Raw genomic sequence first — 16,982 nt, forward strand, 5'->3', positions numbered from 1 at the left:
TACTTTATTGGTTAAATGCTATTTATCTTCTTATTTTATTTGTTTAATTATATGGTAGATATAAATAAATAAAATCTATAGATAGAGATATACATTTGATATTGAATATTATATGTTACAGAGTGAATATTATGTCACAAAGAAAGAACCACACAAAAGATCGAGGAAAATGAAGAATATATAAAAGAATTTTTCGACAATATTTAACACCTTCTACTATACTAAGGTTTTTGCTCATGCCAATACTAAATATCATTAGTTAATTTATTTTGAACAATTTTTAAATTGTGCAAGTTGAAAAATTAACATTGGGTATATAATGTCATCTCTTATATTCATTTCCCCTCATTTCATATATATATATATATATATATATATATATATATATATATATATATTGCAAGTCAAGTTTTATATTTTCATAAGATGCTCTAATTGAAGTTGTAGTAGTTAATACCTTTTGTTAGTGTACTTTATTTTAGATAAGGTACAGTTAATGAGTCATGTTATCAGTAATAAGTGATGATTAATAACATTAACAAAATATGAACAGATAAAATATGATTAGTTGAAATAAAGAACAACATAAAGTTGAATTTTAAATGTAAAAAGTATATTTCGCTTGATTGTTTGTTATGCATTTTGCTTCACCTTTAGATTATTATTTTTTTCGTGTGTATGTTTTGTTACTTTAGGGACTTAAAATTAGTTTAAACGAAGACAATATGTATTTTTACTTTTTAGATGAATGAAAGGATAATGATTTTTAAATGCTCACAAAATTTATTGAAAATTATAAACTTCATTAATGAATAGTAAAATTTTAAAGTAGTGATGGATTCTTTTAATTTGAAACATTGATAAAATAATTTAAATTCACAATTGATCAAATAATAACAACTTTCGTGCATCGCGCTGGTACTAAATTAGTTTTTAATAAAAGCCAAAGCACAACTGTCCTATTTAAGTATAGTTTTGGTATATCTAGATGTGACAAATACCACAATCACTGGAAAGTATAGTTTGGTATGTCTAGATTTGGTATGAGATAAGCATCCAGTAATCCCTCGAACTATGATCAAAGTTACTACAACACACTCCAACTTCAAAGGAATCTTATTATCCCGTGAACTCAATTTTAGCATATTTTTGTCACCCTTTTGTGCTGATGCCACCATTATTACATAAAATGAGGTCCACGTCAACTAAAATGATTGACAAAAGGTGCTACGTCAGCACAAAAAGGTGAAAAAATACGTTAAAATTGAGTTCAGGGGAATAATAAGACCCCGGTGAAGTTGGAGTGTGTCGTAGCAAACTTGATCATAGTTCGGGGGTACTAGATGCTTTACTCGGAAAGTATAGTTTGGTGTATCTAGATGTGGCACATACCACAATCACTGGAAAGTATAGTTTGGTATACCTAGACTTGGCATACCACAATCAACGGAAAAGTATGAGATAAGCATCCAGTACTCCCTCGAACTATGATCAAAGTTGCTACGATACACTCCAACTTCACAGGAGTTTTATTACCCCCTGAACTCAATTTTAGCGTATTTTTGTCACCCTTTTATGCCGACGCCACCTTTATTACATAAAATGGAGCCCACGTCAAAGGTGTCATTTTAGCTAAAATGATTGATAAAAGGTGCTACGTCACAACACAAGAAGATTACATAAAATCCTTCTACTTCTAAGCTCATTATTACCTTCGTATCTTCAATCATGAACATTATAGTAACGATTTTCCTAGTACTACTCCCGGTATTCCTCCTCCTTGTTCGGAGAAGAGGATCATCGAAGAGGGTTCCACCGGGTTCCCTTGGATTTCCAATCATCGGTCAAAGCCTCGGGATGCTAAGGGCAATGAGAGCCAACACAGCAGAGAAATGGCTTGAAGAAAGAGTACAAAAATATGGTCCTGTCTCAAAGCTAAGCCTCTTTGGCAAGCCCACTGTATTCATTTATGGACAGGCTGCTAACAAGTTTGTATTTAGCAGCGACGACGCTGTCCTTACTAACCAGCAGACACAATCAGTTAAGATGATTCTGGGCGATCGTTGCCTTTCTGGAACTCAATGGTGAAGATCATAGACGGGTTAGAGATGCCCTGGAATCATTCCTGAAGCCAGATAGACTGAAGCTTTATGTTGGAAAGATGGAACAAGAAGTCAGAAACCACCTCGAGACTTACTGGAAAGACAATCGAATAATTAAGGTTTGTCATGGAAACAACCCCGGAGGGGAGCCTCGGAGTAACTAGTAAAGTTGCTGCCATGTGACAAGGAGGTCATGGGTTCAAGCCTTGGAAACAGCCTCTGGCAGAAATGCAAGGTAAGGCTGCGTACAATACACCCTTGTGGTGGGGCCCTTCCCTGGACACCGCGCATAGTGGTAGTTTTAGTGCACCGGGCTGCCCTTTCATGGAAACAACCCCCCACACCCCACTATTCTTGCATGTAATCTTAGACATTAACAACTAACTTTTTTGTATCGGGTTGATGATAGGTATTACCTTTGATGAAAACGCTTACCTTCAACATCATTTGTTCTCTCCTTTTCGGGCTTGAAGATGGAGCTCAAAGAGACCAAATGGTTCATTATTTCCAGGCGATGATAGAAGGGTTCTGGTCAATCCCTATAAACTTGCCTTTTACGCGCTTCAACCGGAGCCTCGAGGCAAGCAAAGATATCCAGAAGATGCTGAAACAACTTATTTCTGAGAAACTCCATGAGTTTAACAACTCAGCTTCATCCCACCAGGACCTCATCACTTGCTTGCTCGGTATTCTTGGAGAGAACAATCAAGAAGTCCTATCTGAAAATGAGATCATTCACAATGTCATGCTCATAATGGCAGCTGGATATGACACTTCATCCGTCTTGATAACTTTCATCGTAAGAGTTTTAGCAAAGAATCCAAATGTTCATGAAGCTGTCCTTAAAGGTAAAACCTCTCTGAATTTCATTCCGACTAGAGTCGCTCTACCTTTCGGGTTTCTAAATAAGATTGTGGAAAACGCAGAACAAGAGGAGATAGCACATAGCAAGTCATTTGGAGAGAGCCTAACTTGGGAAGACCTTGGCAAGATGAAGTACACCTGGAGAGTGGCAATGGAGACAATGAGAACGTTCCCTCCCATTTTCGGAGGCTTTAGGCAGACTGTAAAAGACATTCAGTACGGAGGCTACGTCATTCCAAAAGGATGGCAAGTAAGACAAAAGATCCCATCTTTGATCTTCAATTCTCCTACCTGTTAATTTTCGTGGTACTCAATCTTTTCTGATTGGCCTAACCCACATTTAACCACTGCTTAATGGCTGCGCACAGATATTCAGGATAATGGCTAAAACACACATGGATAGCAACATATTCCAAGAACCAGAGAAATTCGATCCATCACGATTTGAGAACACAACATCTTTGCCTCCTTACAACTTTGTTCCATTCGGAAGGGGATCCCGTATATGCCCTGGATACGAGTTTGCAAAGATTGAAACTTTAGTCACAATCCATTACCTAGTAACACATTTCACATGGAAGCTTTGCTGTACGGACGATTTCTTCAGCAGGGACCCAATGCCAGTACCAACTCAAGGACTTCCCATTGAAATAGTTCCCAGGAAACCTCTATAGTTCAATCACACATGCTTCTCCAAGAGCAGAGTTTTGCAAACCTATAACTCCATATTATGAAATATTGCTATGAAAAGGTTACTAAAAATATCTAGACTGGAATTGACATCAAATGTGCAATCTCCTAAGGGGAATATACTCCCTATATTATGATGTGTTCATGTAAAAAAATGTACACATTAAGGCTTGACATCCAGCCAAATTTCTAAGAACTTTATATTCAGAAATTAAGGGCTAAAAATTAAATGTGAGAAATTGGAAGTTCAAACATGCATAAGCACAATTATCCTATTCTCTAGATTTAGCTATTACTAGTGTTATCAAAAGCAAAAAAGCACAAAATAGCTCAGGCCCTTTGAGGCTTTAAGTGCAAATAATGTCCAGGCTTTAATGAAAAATGGTGCAAATGGAGAAAAAGATTAACAAATATGAACAAGTAGTCCAAATTAATTACCATAACCATGAATAACAAATATATGGACTAAGAAATTAAAACAGATAATAATAAAATGAAATATCAATTGTTTAGTGCCGCATCTTTAGGATTACCCTCATTTGCAATAAAAAGTAAGACTTAGAGCCTTGATGACGACACTGAAGCGCTCATTGTGTTTTGAGCCTCGCTTCAAGGCTTAAGCACGCCTTTGATAATACTGGCTATTATGGCTAAAAAATTATACACACTTTTTTCTGATGAAGCCTAAAGTAATACAACTTTTCTTTTCTGAAAGTTGGATGAGAAAGATGGAATTTTTCATAAGCATATTTTAGTACTTGTTAGTTCATTTATGCTATGTAATTTGATTCGTTGGTAATTTTTCAAAATCTTGACTTCAGCATTAAAATAACTTTACAATAGAAAGTTGAGTGTATGTCTAAAGTTTTGAAGGCAGAAAAAATAACAAACATTCACTTTGAATACCATTTCCATATGTACAAGTTCTTTTGGGATTCATTTATCCCAAGCTCGTTAAATATAAATCTAAATTAAAATGTCGAACTTATCAAGCTAACGTTTTGGCCTGTGCAACATTGATCAGGACATACAGTAAGACCAAACTTTGTACAAACTCTTAGATAAGAGCAATATATATATAGCCATCAGCAACCATCCTAAGGCATAGTACAACAACCTAAGAGAACTGATGAGTGAAAAACTATATGCTGCTAACCTCTGAGAACTACGAGGAAGATGGGAAAACCCCTAGTCAACAACCTTCTGGTCTGTAATATTTTGGAGGCATAGATGGACATTTTTCATTCATGTAGGGGTACAGATCCATAGTGTTGTATTCAGGTAATTCCATCCGATACTTCCCTCGAATTTGACAGAACGGAAGGTCCACATTATCATCTGCATTGCACCACTTTGGCAATCGGCTTGAATTGTTTTCGAAAAACTTGAGAGAGTAAGCATCTTTAATCTGTACATCCAGCAATAAATACTTTACTTTTCATGTGCTTTCGATGAGATGAACCACCAGGCTGAGTGTTCAACAAAAAAAAGTAGTGCAAGGACTGTAGTTTTCTTTTGCGCAATGATAAAAGTCAAAAGGTTGATGCAACAGTTTCACAACTAGAAGTAATTTTAAGATAAGACGATTGGATAACTTTCCAAGAATTGAAATACTTCTGGATTAAAATTGACTCCTAACTTTCACATTTTTAGGCATTCAGAAATTGAAAGGTAAGCAGTTTCAGATTCATCTAAGTAAATACCATGCAAATGCCCTGGAAACAAACTGAAAAGTGGAAAATAAAGAATACAAACTCACCGTGAATTCGGTAACCTGAATTGAGCTTGCAAGTTCACCAAATAATCCTGCTTCCTTATACATTTCAAGAATAAAAGCAATACATGATGTTGACTTTCCATCACTATAAACCCAATCATCCTGTTCTGGAATAGCCAACAATTTGGCAAAAGAGGATCCACGCTTTTCAACTTCCACAAGAACATCAGCAAGACTAAGGTTCTGCATGGAACAAAACGGATCAGCATGCAGAACTAATATAGAACAAGTCCATGATAGAAGATACACTAACTTACCAGTTTTGCTTGAAGTATCTGAGAGTTAACAAAGCAGAGAATATTTTCAGCGCAACAGCAGTTTTATGTCATCAACCTTTTTATATACAATATTCTGATCTTTAATTTAGTTACTCAATCGTTTGCTTTAATAGTGTTTAGTCTACTATTTTTATCTCAACAAACAGAAGCATCTCACGAATGTGATCATACAAAAACATAACCTTAGTTCCGAGTCGCTTGTTCAAGGCTTCATTCCACATGTTAGACGCATATGCAGGCTGTAGATGGTTCCAAACAGTCATGACAGAAGCAACCTGCACCATGCATCACTAAAACATCAGCAGCTACATACCTAGTGAAATCCCGCAACTGGGTCTGGAACAATTCAGAAAATTACATGGTAATTTTTAATTTGCAGAATTTTTTTTGTTATTTTTCTTTAAAATACGAATAGGAGATCGACAAACGACAGAATCACTGTGGACCGTGGTAGTAAGGCCACTCTGGCAGTTCCAAATTTGCAGGAATACAGTAGCAGCTATTCAATGCACAAAAACCAAGTTCTACATTACCCACTTTATCTTAAATGCCTGTCATTTCGACTTGCTTAATGCCATCATCATCTCTTCCCATCCCTCGTCCTTCATCCTTCTAAATTTCTGATTTCAATTGTCTCTCTCATATTAATAGGATATCACATAAAGTAACTTCAAGCGCATTCATGACTCTATGGTGCTTCAAGGTTCTTTCCAATTCACCAAAACAAATACCATTTCAGCTTTCATGAGATGCTAACCTATCATATATTCACTGCTTAAGCACACATGCATGCTGTGTGGAGGTTTTATGAAACACTTGACTCGTAATAGAATGTTAGAGCAGTCAAAAGAAGCTCCATGAAAAGAAATTGATGATACCGTCAAGTTAAAAGTCAAACGGATTTACCCTTATGGCAATCTTGAAATTGTTGGATATATGGAACCTGCAGCTGAATTGGCTGCATGTGAAATGCATGCTTTTACACAAATTCACTTAATGTGCCAAAAATATTATTTCACTGGTTGAGCAACTAAATACACTGGTGTCTATGTTACCTTCACTTTGAAGTTATTTTGTTTATTTGTTAGGACATAATTCAGCAAAAAATAGCTAACTACAGCCACAAACCAGAGGAATCAGGAAGTAGAGGACCGTATGAGAGAAATGAGCATCAAAATGATATTGTAAGCACAAAAATTGGCAAGACTGTAATATGAAATAATATGCATTTACCAGATTAGCATCCAACGGTGAGGGGTAATTTCCATCAATTGTGTCTATCCAGCTAAATATTAAGTTGTGGTAACCATAAGGCATGCCGACCATGCTTTTTGCATATTCCCAAGCAGCAGTTTCATTAAACTTGGCACGAAGGTTAGGATGCAGAGGGAGCAATGCGATATGTGGATTGGAGTTGTCTTTTGTCAGCTCAAACTCCCACCACTCTTCCCATGGCAATAAAGCAATAACATCTTCACCCTGAAAGGAAATGTGAAGAATAAAATTGGTGCAAATATGGTACAGAGACAATGTTGCTAAAAAAATATGGCCATTCATGCTTAAAGTTTTCCTTATTTCTTCAACCTCCCCACCTCCCCCAAGGTGTTTGGGCAGAGTCGAATTTCCAGAACTACAATCTACGGACCAGCCTCAGAAGTGGTTAACGCCTTGGAATATTGTGTTGTGTCTGCTGCATGCTCAAAAGTTGCTACCTAATTAGTTGTACTTTAAGTTAATACAAGTGTTGACCAGGGATCATACTTTTTAATATGATACTCATATAACGTGATTTGAAGTCTACATTGTAATAGTCACACTAATATCTAAGATTTACACACTACAGAAAGCATCACTTGCAAGACCACAATCACAAACTTACGACGTTTCCTTTCTCAAGTTTGCTGATTTGAATATCACTCTAATACTTTAGTTAATTGTTCCAATACGTATCACTTTTATCTCTTTCTTTTTACTTCATTTGGGATAGAGCCCTTTATTCCCTAAAAGGTGGATTCGCTGTCAATGCTCCTTATTACTTTGTCTCCATTCCCCTTTTAATCTTCACGTTCTTTATTGTGTAGCAGACTATGCCCCTTGCTCCCCAAGAAAAGAAAGAGCAAACACCTAAGAGTATCATAATGCGGAAATAAAATAGTTTAGAACACTACCTTATCGTTCTCATTTCCAGATTCACCAACCCATAGTTTTCCTTCGGCGTCTCTCAAGCAAACAGCAGAATGGCCAGCATAAGCTCCAGATACCCATTTCTCTAAAGTCTCAAAACCACCCCAGCGACCTCTAATTTTTGATATTGCAAGAAAATCTCCAGAATGTATGTCATCAGTAGTAAGATTGGTGACCCATGGCAGCGGACGTTTTTCAAATGAAGCACCCATATGTTTCTTGAGAAAACCAATATTTGAGTTCTCACCCCACCCAGTGTTCGTGAACAAAGGTAGAACATCCCATAGTGCTGAAAGGGTTCCTAACATTCCCGCTTGCATTAGGAAAATCGAGATACCTTTATGTTTGACCTGTTTCAATTTTATTCCATTAGTATCATAAATTATGCTTAAATTAGTACTCTTGTAGCTTCATCTAAGTAAGGATTGGGACTCACGTATTCTAACTCAGCCTGAGACTCCCACTCTTTAATTTCAAGAGTATGCGAACGAGCCAATACGTAGTAGTCCCATGTTACACGATATGGGGTTGCAAAGACATAAAGGTCTATACATGTCCAACTGTGTGCATTGCTTACCTGCAAAATATTTTAATTTGGATACCAGCATTGACATATGGAGAAGTAAAAGAATCCCACTGATAAAGCATTGACATTAAAATGGGTACTCTTTCCATCAAGCATTCAAAAAGAAGGCTTAAAAATAAAAATAAAGCAGGTAGAAAAATACACTTTATGATCTTCATCAACAATCTATCCCAAATACTACGCCAAAAACAAAAAGCACTATCAACAACGCACACAGATTTTGCCTACCAAATGTTTCTAACATTGCTGAGCTACAATTTCAACTAAAATTTTAGTAACATACATAGTCAACACAAGGACTGGGATTCTGTAAAAAGACACCTCTCGTCCGCAGCACGCGGATAAGTTTCAGTTTAATGTTAGTCAGATACAACTCAACTTTTCGAGGTTGATTGGTGCAGGGAATGGGATAGACAACGGTATCCTATAGTCTGGGATATCCTATGGGATTAGTTATCCCACAATATATATGGGATAACGTATTCCGTCATAGCAGTACAAATGGTGGGATAAATAATTTCGGGACTAACTGATACCCCTAACCAAACACGGGATAAAATAATCCTACATTTTATCCCGGAATTGTTATCCCTGGTCCCTCACCCCAAACAACCCCTTAGTGTCTCCCATGAAGAGGAGTAGAGCAAGGAACCGAGATCGAGTTTACTTCCACCCATTTTTCTTCCCAACTATCTAGAAGCTAAAACAATCGAGTATCTAATAGCAAAGATATTCAGGACAAGCTGCGAATCACCTCGATTAATACTCCTTGTTATATACTAAGCGCAATCAATGAAGTCAATCAACTATGCCACAATCTGAGCTGATTGAATTCAGCTATATGAATCCTCTATATCCGTTCCGCTTCATTTGGGCCCATTCAATACCAATACTAGTACATAATTTGTATTTCAAGGCAAATTATTCATTCTCTTCTCTAAATCAAGAGGATCTCATATTTATACAAGTTTCTAACCGGACTAGAATACTATTGGTTAAACATCATACCTAAGTGTAACACTAACAACTAATCCTTATCGAAAAATACTAAACACAAGGAAAAATTCATGTTTCAGACCCAACAATGAAGCTGCACTTCCTTCTAACAAGTGGCTGAGAGTCGGGAAGTAATCTTTACCTCTTACAAAAGGAACAAAACTGAAGTGCACTAAACTACATTCCCAAACAGAGGCAAATCTACAGTATCTACTATTTATGGGTTCACGTAAATCCCAATAGCTTCTTCCGAATCCATGTATGTATATTAAGAAATCCGCTAAGGGTGTGTTTGTTATGGAGATATGTTTTCCAATTTTCTTATGTTTGGCTGGTCAAAATGTTCGGAAAACATTTCCTCAAGGAAAATGACTTCTCTAATGGAAGTCAACAACAACAACATACCCAGTATATTCCCACAAAGTGGGTTCTGGGGAGGGTAAGTGTACGCAATCCATACCACTACCTCAAAGGTGAGATAGAGAGGTTGTTTCCAATAGACCCCCTGCTCAACACAAAAACAACTAAGAAAGTTCTGTAATGGAAGTATGGAAAACAAATTGATAAGTGGACTTCCAAATTCATTGTACTCGCTCCACCCATCCAATCCCCCGACCCCTTGACCATCCCACACTTGAACCACCACTTCCCATTCCATTCTGCCTCCATAATATTTTGCTATATAATATATAAATGCTCTTGGAATAATGTTTTCTTGCTTATTAACCAAATACTAAAAAATATAACAACATACCTGGTATAATCGCACAAGTGGGGTCCAGGAAAGGTAGAGCGTACGCAGACCTTACCCCTGCCTCGTGGTGGTAGGGAGAAGTTTTTTCCGATAGACCCTCAGCTCAAGTGCAACCAATCAAAGTACTTACGGAAAAAAATACGATAGTGAAGAAAACATGTCAATTAATAAGGGAAGCAGTACAGAGCATTCAGAGAAGGGAAAGTGTAACAACAACAAATTAACCAAATACTACAACTAAGTAAGAAATCCACTTATTTTCCAAAAAAAATAAAAAGAAACATTTTCAACGAAAACATTTTCCTTCCTACCAAACACACCCTAAATATTTGACTGTGAACCCAATTATGACTGTATATTAACTTGAGGTAGCTAGGAATCCATAAACTTCAAATCTTGGATCCACCTCAGTCCCAATAAGATTGAACTCAATCAATAGAGACATGTCCAAGAACTTCTATATAGGCAAAACAACTAAAGATACAACATAACAATATAAAACTTTGAAAAATAGCTATTGCAATTACCTACTTGTATGGGATTCAAGAATCTTAGTAGCTCAATTAGTTGACTATCTGAACTTTCACATAGTGAGAATTCGATTTCCCACCTTATAATCCCCTACCCCTACCCCTACAATAACAACAACAACATACCTGGTGTATTCCCACAAAGTGGGGTCTGGGGAGGGTAAAGTGTACGCAGTCAATACCACTACCTTAGCTGAAGTAGAGAGGTTGTTTCCTATAGACCCCAGCTCAGGACAATAACAAATATAATCAAACAAAAAGGAATATCACACCGCTAGATAGTAAAGGAAACAAAACACCCACAAAGTAAAACTATAACCTAGCTATACGAAATCATAGACATCACCAAAATACCACGAACAAGAGGCTACAAGACACCAAAGGCACAGATATAAACAAAGCACTCCTCCCTACTATTACGAACATACTCCTACCTACCACCCCTAATTTAACTTTTTTTTTTTCAAAAAAGGTAGTTACTTGAACAAAACAACCAACACCCACATGAAAAAACAAAACAATGAACAAGAAAATAGCAAGAATAGATTTAGGTAAACCTTGATATGAAGAGTACCACCACCAAATTGACTTTGAGATTTATTATTCAGCTCCAACCAAGCAATATTCTTGTAAAAGCAAGCACCTTTCCATTCCAAAGTATTATTCCCTTCAATTGAAGCAACCCCAACAAAACTAGGCATAATATCCACAGCACTATGAAGGGAATTTAGTATAGGCCAAGAAACTTGTCTTGGTAATAATGGCAAAACATCTTTTGGATGAAATGGTGATTTAATCCCATGAATTTGACATATCAAGAACTGTAAAAGGAACAAGAAAGTAATAAATTTGTGATTTTTCAAGATTGTTGACATGGTTTTTGTTCAATTGATGTTTGTTTTTTTAAGGAAAATTTGTTGGACTATACAGATTTATCTGAATCTTGTGTCAGTTCTGAGTTGTAATTTAGTTTTATTCAGTTTATACTTACTCGTGAACAGCTTTTCAGTTTCATTAATTTTAATTTTTTCCATCTCTGTCTCGATTTACGTGACATTTTATTGTTTCGAAAATTAAAATTTTTCTTTGACCAAGTTAATTCAATTACTAGTAATTTTATGCATTATCAATTTAGTTTATTAGTTATCGATTTTAAATATGTAAAATCAATAATTAAATTAATAAGATATTTTTATCGATTTTTAACCCTTAACGGTTCGATTTTCAATTTAACCAATAAAAAATAATAACAACTAACAAGAAAAGAAACGAAATCTTAATTGCAGCAAAAATCCTATATGATGTGATTTTACAAAAATCTTCAAATTTGAATAGGTTAATAGAAATGAAAGAGAAATATAGGGTAGGTTTTATATATATATATATATGTATAAAAGTAGGGATAAAGTGTAATTTGAAATATTCTTATAGGGTTATCGGTTTATTTAATAACCCAATAAGAAAAAATCAAATCGAACCAATAACCCAATAAATATTTTTTATAAAACCATTAAAAAATCGTTAACTCAATAACCCAATAAAAATAAACCAATAATATTTTTATTGGTTCGATTTATTGATCGGTTCGATTTTTACACACCCCTACTAGTACTTCCTCTATTCTATTTTCTAGATTTTTGATTAATTTTGCTCAATTAATATTATTAATTATATTTAAAATAAATAAATTTGAGTCGTAGCCGATAGTTAGGAGAGCTTTGAGATAGTCGAGCTGATAGTCTTGGGGTTTTGTCCATAGATTAGAGCTAATAGTAGGAGGGTATGGGGTGGTGAGTGTCTTTGGTTCGTTAGTGTAGGATATTACTCTATAGTGTCTTATTTCTGTTATTTCATGCTTTATTACGACTCTATTTATTATTCTTTGTCTTGAGCCAGAGGTTGATCGGAAACAATCGCTCTACTTCTTCAAATGTAGTGGTATGAACTGCGTATATTTTACCCGACCCAAACCCCACTACATGAAAATACACTGAATTTTTTTTTGTTGTTGTTGTATATGGACATTTAATAATAGAAATTAATACTGGAAAAAATATAATATTTATTTTATTTTTCAAATTATAGAAGTAAATTGAAATAACTATTTTTAATAAGAGAATTAAATAAATAAAATAGGTGAAGTATTAGAGTAATATAATTTATTGACTTTTCTTATGCTTGTCATATTTTTATTTTTTGACGGTCAAATTATATGAATTTTGACTAGTAGTTGAAGATATATCTCTTCATCACGGAAATATATTAATATGAGTAAGATTGCAAATTAAGACAATTATAGTGACTTACTCCTCATTTCTGTCACAAAATAATTTTTATATAAAAGTTGGGATTTTTTTTTCTTAATTTGATTTTCCTTGTTAGTATAAAATTTTGTCAATTTACGTTTTCGTCTACACTACGTAAAGTGATAGAAAATGAATTTTCTGGAATATGCTTATTTTTGTTATAACAAACATTTCATCATAATTAGTTTTGATCACGTAATTTTGCTTGTACACATGTTCAACAAAAAATGGGTACATATTGAAATTATCCTTAGAATTTAATAATTTGAAATATTTTTTTTTCCGGTGGTTTTTGGGTGTCGCTTTGGAACCCGACTAGCTGTATTCATCGGGTCCCGCTATTTCAAGGCGGGTCCACCATGATTAGTTACACGGGGCCCTGGAGACGCGGCCGATTTGTAATGCCTCCAGTGGCCCTGCTAGGGCTCGAACTAGCGACCTGAAGGACTTTGTCCTCAGGCCTTTACCAACCAAGCTACCACTCAGGGGTTAATAATTTGAAACATGCGACGTGAATTGGTGTGGGATAATTGTGAATCTTTTATTCTTAATAAAAATATCATGTTCGAGTTCTTTAAAATGAATACGCCCTACAGTGCGTCATTCAAATTTAGTATTGAACCTTCGAATATAGTCAAACTTCAATTTGAATACAAATATCTAGTGGAAAAATCATTACTTGGGAAGTGCTAAATGACCACAATTTTTGACCCAAATTTGGTCACAATTATAAAAAAACTTTTATAACCCTATTTAGATTCTATCATAAAAGGGCAAAAAAATCTAAAAATTAAGTGCGAACATAATTTTTTTTCCATTATAGCCAAAAAGATTTTTCCTACTTGAAATATTGATTTCACATAAAACATAGTTCGTTATAGTAAAAATATTGTTATAGATAATTATTGTACATGATTGGACCTGTGAACAGTAAAAGAAGAGGGTATTTCCAAACTTTTTGGAGTAGGACTAGTTATCCATTTTAGTAGTTATCGTATTGGTATCATTTCAGAATGTTATATTGTTTGTTATATTATTTGGTGAATTTTATCTATAATATTATTGGGTGTGGTAATTTTTGTTGTATCTTGTTCTTTTGTTATTTCTTGTCTAGATTGTCTTATCTTGAGCCGAAAATCTATTAAAAACAGTCTCACTATTTCACCTCTGAGATAGTGATATGGACTGCGTACACTCACCCCCCTAGATCCCATTTGGTGAAAATATATTAAGTATGTTTTTGTTTTGGAGTTGACTAGCGTCTTCTTTTTCCGGTGGAAGAATAAGCAAATATAAAAATATCATACTCTCTTTATTTCTTTTTAATTGCTTGCTTTTCATTTTTGTAGAGTCAAACAATATAAATTTTAATTAATATTTTAATATATATTTCTTAGTTAAATTGATAAAAGAAAAATTACAATTTATAATACCATTTATGTAGTTTTTGAATATCTAAATTTTAATTTAAAAAATTAAATCAATCTAATTTAATTTAGCTCTGAAACTTAATCAAATAGATTCATAAAAAATGAAGGAAGCAATTAAAAAGAGACGGAGGGACTAACAAAAAGAGATTCTTTTTCTTCTATTTAATGGTGTCTGATATTTATATTCAGATCCGACTAATCTACATGCATATAGGAAAGTTTCACTTTGAACGCAAAACACTTCCTAAAAAAATAAGTTTATTTTTAAGTCTTGAAATACCCGATTAAGTTGTTGGCATGTGAGCAGACGATAACATGTCTAAATCTTGAAAACAATCTCTGACAGAAATGCAAAGTAAAACTACATATAATAATATATTCTTATGGTGAAATCTTTTCTCAAATGTTACGCATAGTAAAAGCTTTATTACATCCTGTCGAATTTATCTAAACCCCAAATTTTTAGTTGAAGATGAATACGTACTTATCATCCCATCAAGACAATTTGTGGTACCACAATGAGAGTTTGATTGTTTTATTATTAGCCCACTTTTGTAAGGGGAAAATGATGTGTTGTCCTTTTTTGGTCCACTTTGTTAACTAGTACATTCCCCTTTTTTGTTTTCAACGACAAAAAATCTATTTTTATTTTGAGAAAGCTCCAATATTGAATTCTTGAAATTAACTTCACTTGCCAATTTAATACTCCCTCCGTTTCAAAAAGAATGACTTGATTTGACTTTACACGAAATTTAAGAAAATAAAGAAAACTTTTAAATCTTGTAGTCTTAAATAAAAGATACTTTAATCCTGTGATCTTAAGTTTGTCATGTGGAAAGTTAAAAGTAAAAAATTGCTAAAAATGGAAAGAAGTCATTCTTTTTTAAATGAACTAAAAAGGAAAGTATGTCATTCTTTTTGAAACAGAGGGAGTACTAACTTTTGACTAAGGCTGCATTCTTTTTTAAGATTCAGATGTCTAAATCTGAATGTACATTTGAATGATTAAGATATTATCTTTGGATTTGAAAATTGAATGATTAAGACTGTTTTTTTTTTTAACATCTGAATGTGCAAAAAAAAATTATTTATGTATATAATAAAATAAAAAAATACAATTCAAATAAAAAGCTAATTATATATCCGAAAAGTATGTAATTTAATACAATAAAATTATTATTTGATTGAAAAAAAATATTTATGTTTGTTAGTGATAGTATAGATGGTTTATAATGGTGGTTGCAGTGATAATGATTGATGTTAGTGATTAGTACTGTTGGTGGTGATAGTTGTGATGGTTGGTATTGTAGTAACTATTATGATGGTGGTGGTTGATAGTGGTAGTGGTGGTAGTTGTGATGTGACGTTGCTTGATATTAGTAGTTGGAAGTGTTAATTGTGGTGGCTTAAAAATGAATGCATGATGGTTTGATAATGTGTTGGTGCTAGTTGTAAATGTTGTTAGTTGTGATGGTGGAGATGGTTGTTAGTAGAAACAAATTGTAGCGAACGTAGTGGTTGAAGTGATGATAGAGGTGCCGTTAATAGTGACAATGGTGGTGGCTGCCGAAGAATGTGTGAAGGTTGTGATGTATAAGTAGTAGTTAGCGGTGGTGTTAGTTGTGATAGATGAGTTAGTCGATATTAGAGATTGGTCGATAGTGGTTGATGATGGTGGTGTTGTTGATGGCGGTGAATATAATTAGAATAATAGAGGTAGTAGGTGTGGTCGCGGTTGACAATAGTGGTTGATAGCGATATTTATTGTCGATGGTGGTGGAGGTTAACGTGGTTAGTGGTGGTGACTGATGTTATGAATAGAGTGGTGGTGAATATTATCCAACACCAGAATACCTCTTCGGACCTATTAAGACTTGATTATAGATCTGAATGATTTAACACCTATTCAGATCTATTAAGAGTTAAAACCGAAATTCTGTTAAATAGACCTTTTAAGTCTATTATTTAATTAAATGGATCATAAGTTTTTTTATTTTGTGAGATGACCCATTTTTAAGACAGATTTATTATTTGTCCGACAGTCAATACAACAAATTGATTATCTGTCCGACAGATACACAAACAAATCTATTATCTGTCCGATAAATGAGAAAATAAAAGTAGGTCATTTTGCAAATTAAAAACTTGAAGAGGGTTGGACATTTTGCTAAATGCAAACTAAAAAAGGCTTAATAGCCAAATTTTCTCGTTAAACCTTAATAAAAAACAAATGCACGTTTGAAGTTTGAACCATTCAAATTCAGACCTCCATTAAGTGCAAACAAATGAGCCCTAAGTGAAAAAGGGAAAAGCAAAATCTCTTTACTCTTTTACCCTCATCCCAAATTAAACTTCTGTCAAGTTTTGAACTTTTTTTATATATAAAAATGATGTTCGGACCAGTTTGTGTGCACCTCAACTAATTCGACGAATTACCAGCTATCTCCTACAAGCACAACATTGCTCAATAAAGTTAAGGCAACTA

At 34.3% G+C, this 16,982-nt stretch overlaps 2 protein-coding genes across 2 annotated transcripts; one reads left to right on the forward strand and one right to left on the reverse strand.

The window, feature by feature from the left end:
- Positions 1-1,728: 1,728 nt before the first annotated feature.
- On the forward strand, positions 1,729-3,934 carry LOC107856306 (cytochrome P450 716B1-like). Its single transcript, XM_016701290.2, is given in 5 exon segments — positions 1,729-2,070; positions 2,072-2,221; positions 2,512-2,950; positions 3,029-3,216; positions 3,335-3,934. Coding segments are annotated over 5 exon segments (1,425 nt in total). The 3' UTR covers positions 3,641-3,934.
- A 605-nt stretch (positions 3,935-4,539) lies between these two features.
- Positions 4,540-11,824, reverse strand: LOC107856357. Its single transcript, XM_016701367.2, has 7 exons — positions 11,319-11,824; positions 8,332-8,472; positions 7,880-8,245; positions 6,945-7,190; positions 5,894-5,986; positions 5,416-5,616; positions 4,540-5,064 (listed from the first exon to the last, which is right to left on the reverse strand). Exons 1-7 carry the CDS (start codon positions 11,634-11,636, stop codon positions 4,849-4,851), a joined length of 1,581 nt encoding a protein of 526 aa, XP_016556853.1. The 5' UTR covers positions 11,637-11,824; the 3' UTR covers positions 4,540-4,848.
- Between the last annotated feature and the right edge of the window lie 5,158 nt (positions 11,825-16,982).

This window comes from Capsicum annuum, chromosome 7, assembly GCF_002878395.1.
Source record: "Capsicum annuum cultivar UCD-10X-F1 chromosome 7, UCD10Xv1.1, whole genome shotgun sequence".
NCBI classification, from domain to species: domain Eukaryota; kingdom Viridiplantae; phylum Streptophyta; class Magnoliopsida; order Solanales; family Solanaceae; genus Capsicum; species Capsicum annuum.

What these genes read in the sequence shown, in the direction of transcription:
- LOC107856357 (XM_016701367.2), bottom strand. Translation starts at nt 11,636, where the DNA reads ATGTCAACAATCTTGAAAAATCACAAATTTATTACTTTCTTGTTCCTT. An exon ending in CTCAGGCTGAGTTAGAATAC is followed by an intron (nt 8,246 to 8,331) that starts GTGAGTCCCAAT and finishes AAATTGAAACAG; the next exon opens with GTCAAACATAAAGGTATCTC. An exon ending in ACAAGCGACTCGGAACTAAG is followed by an intron (nt 5,617 to 5,893) that starts GTTATGTTTTTG and finishes TGTTCCATGCAG; the next exon opens with AACCTTAGTCTTGCTGATGT.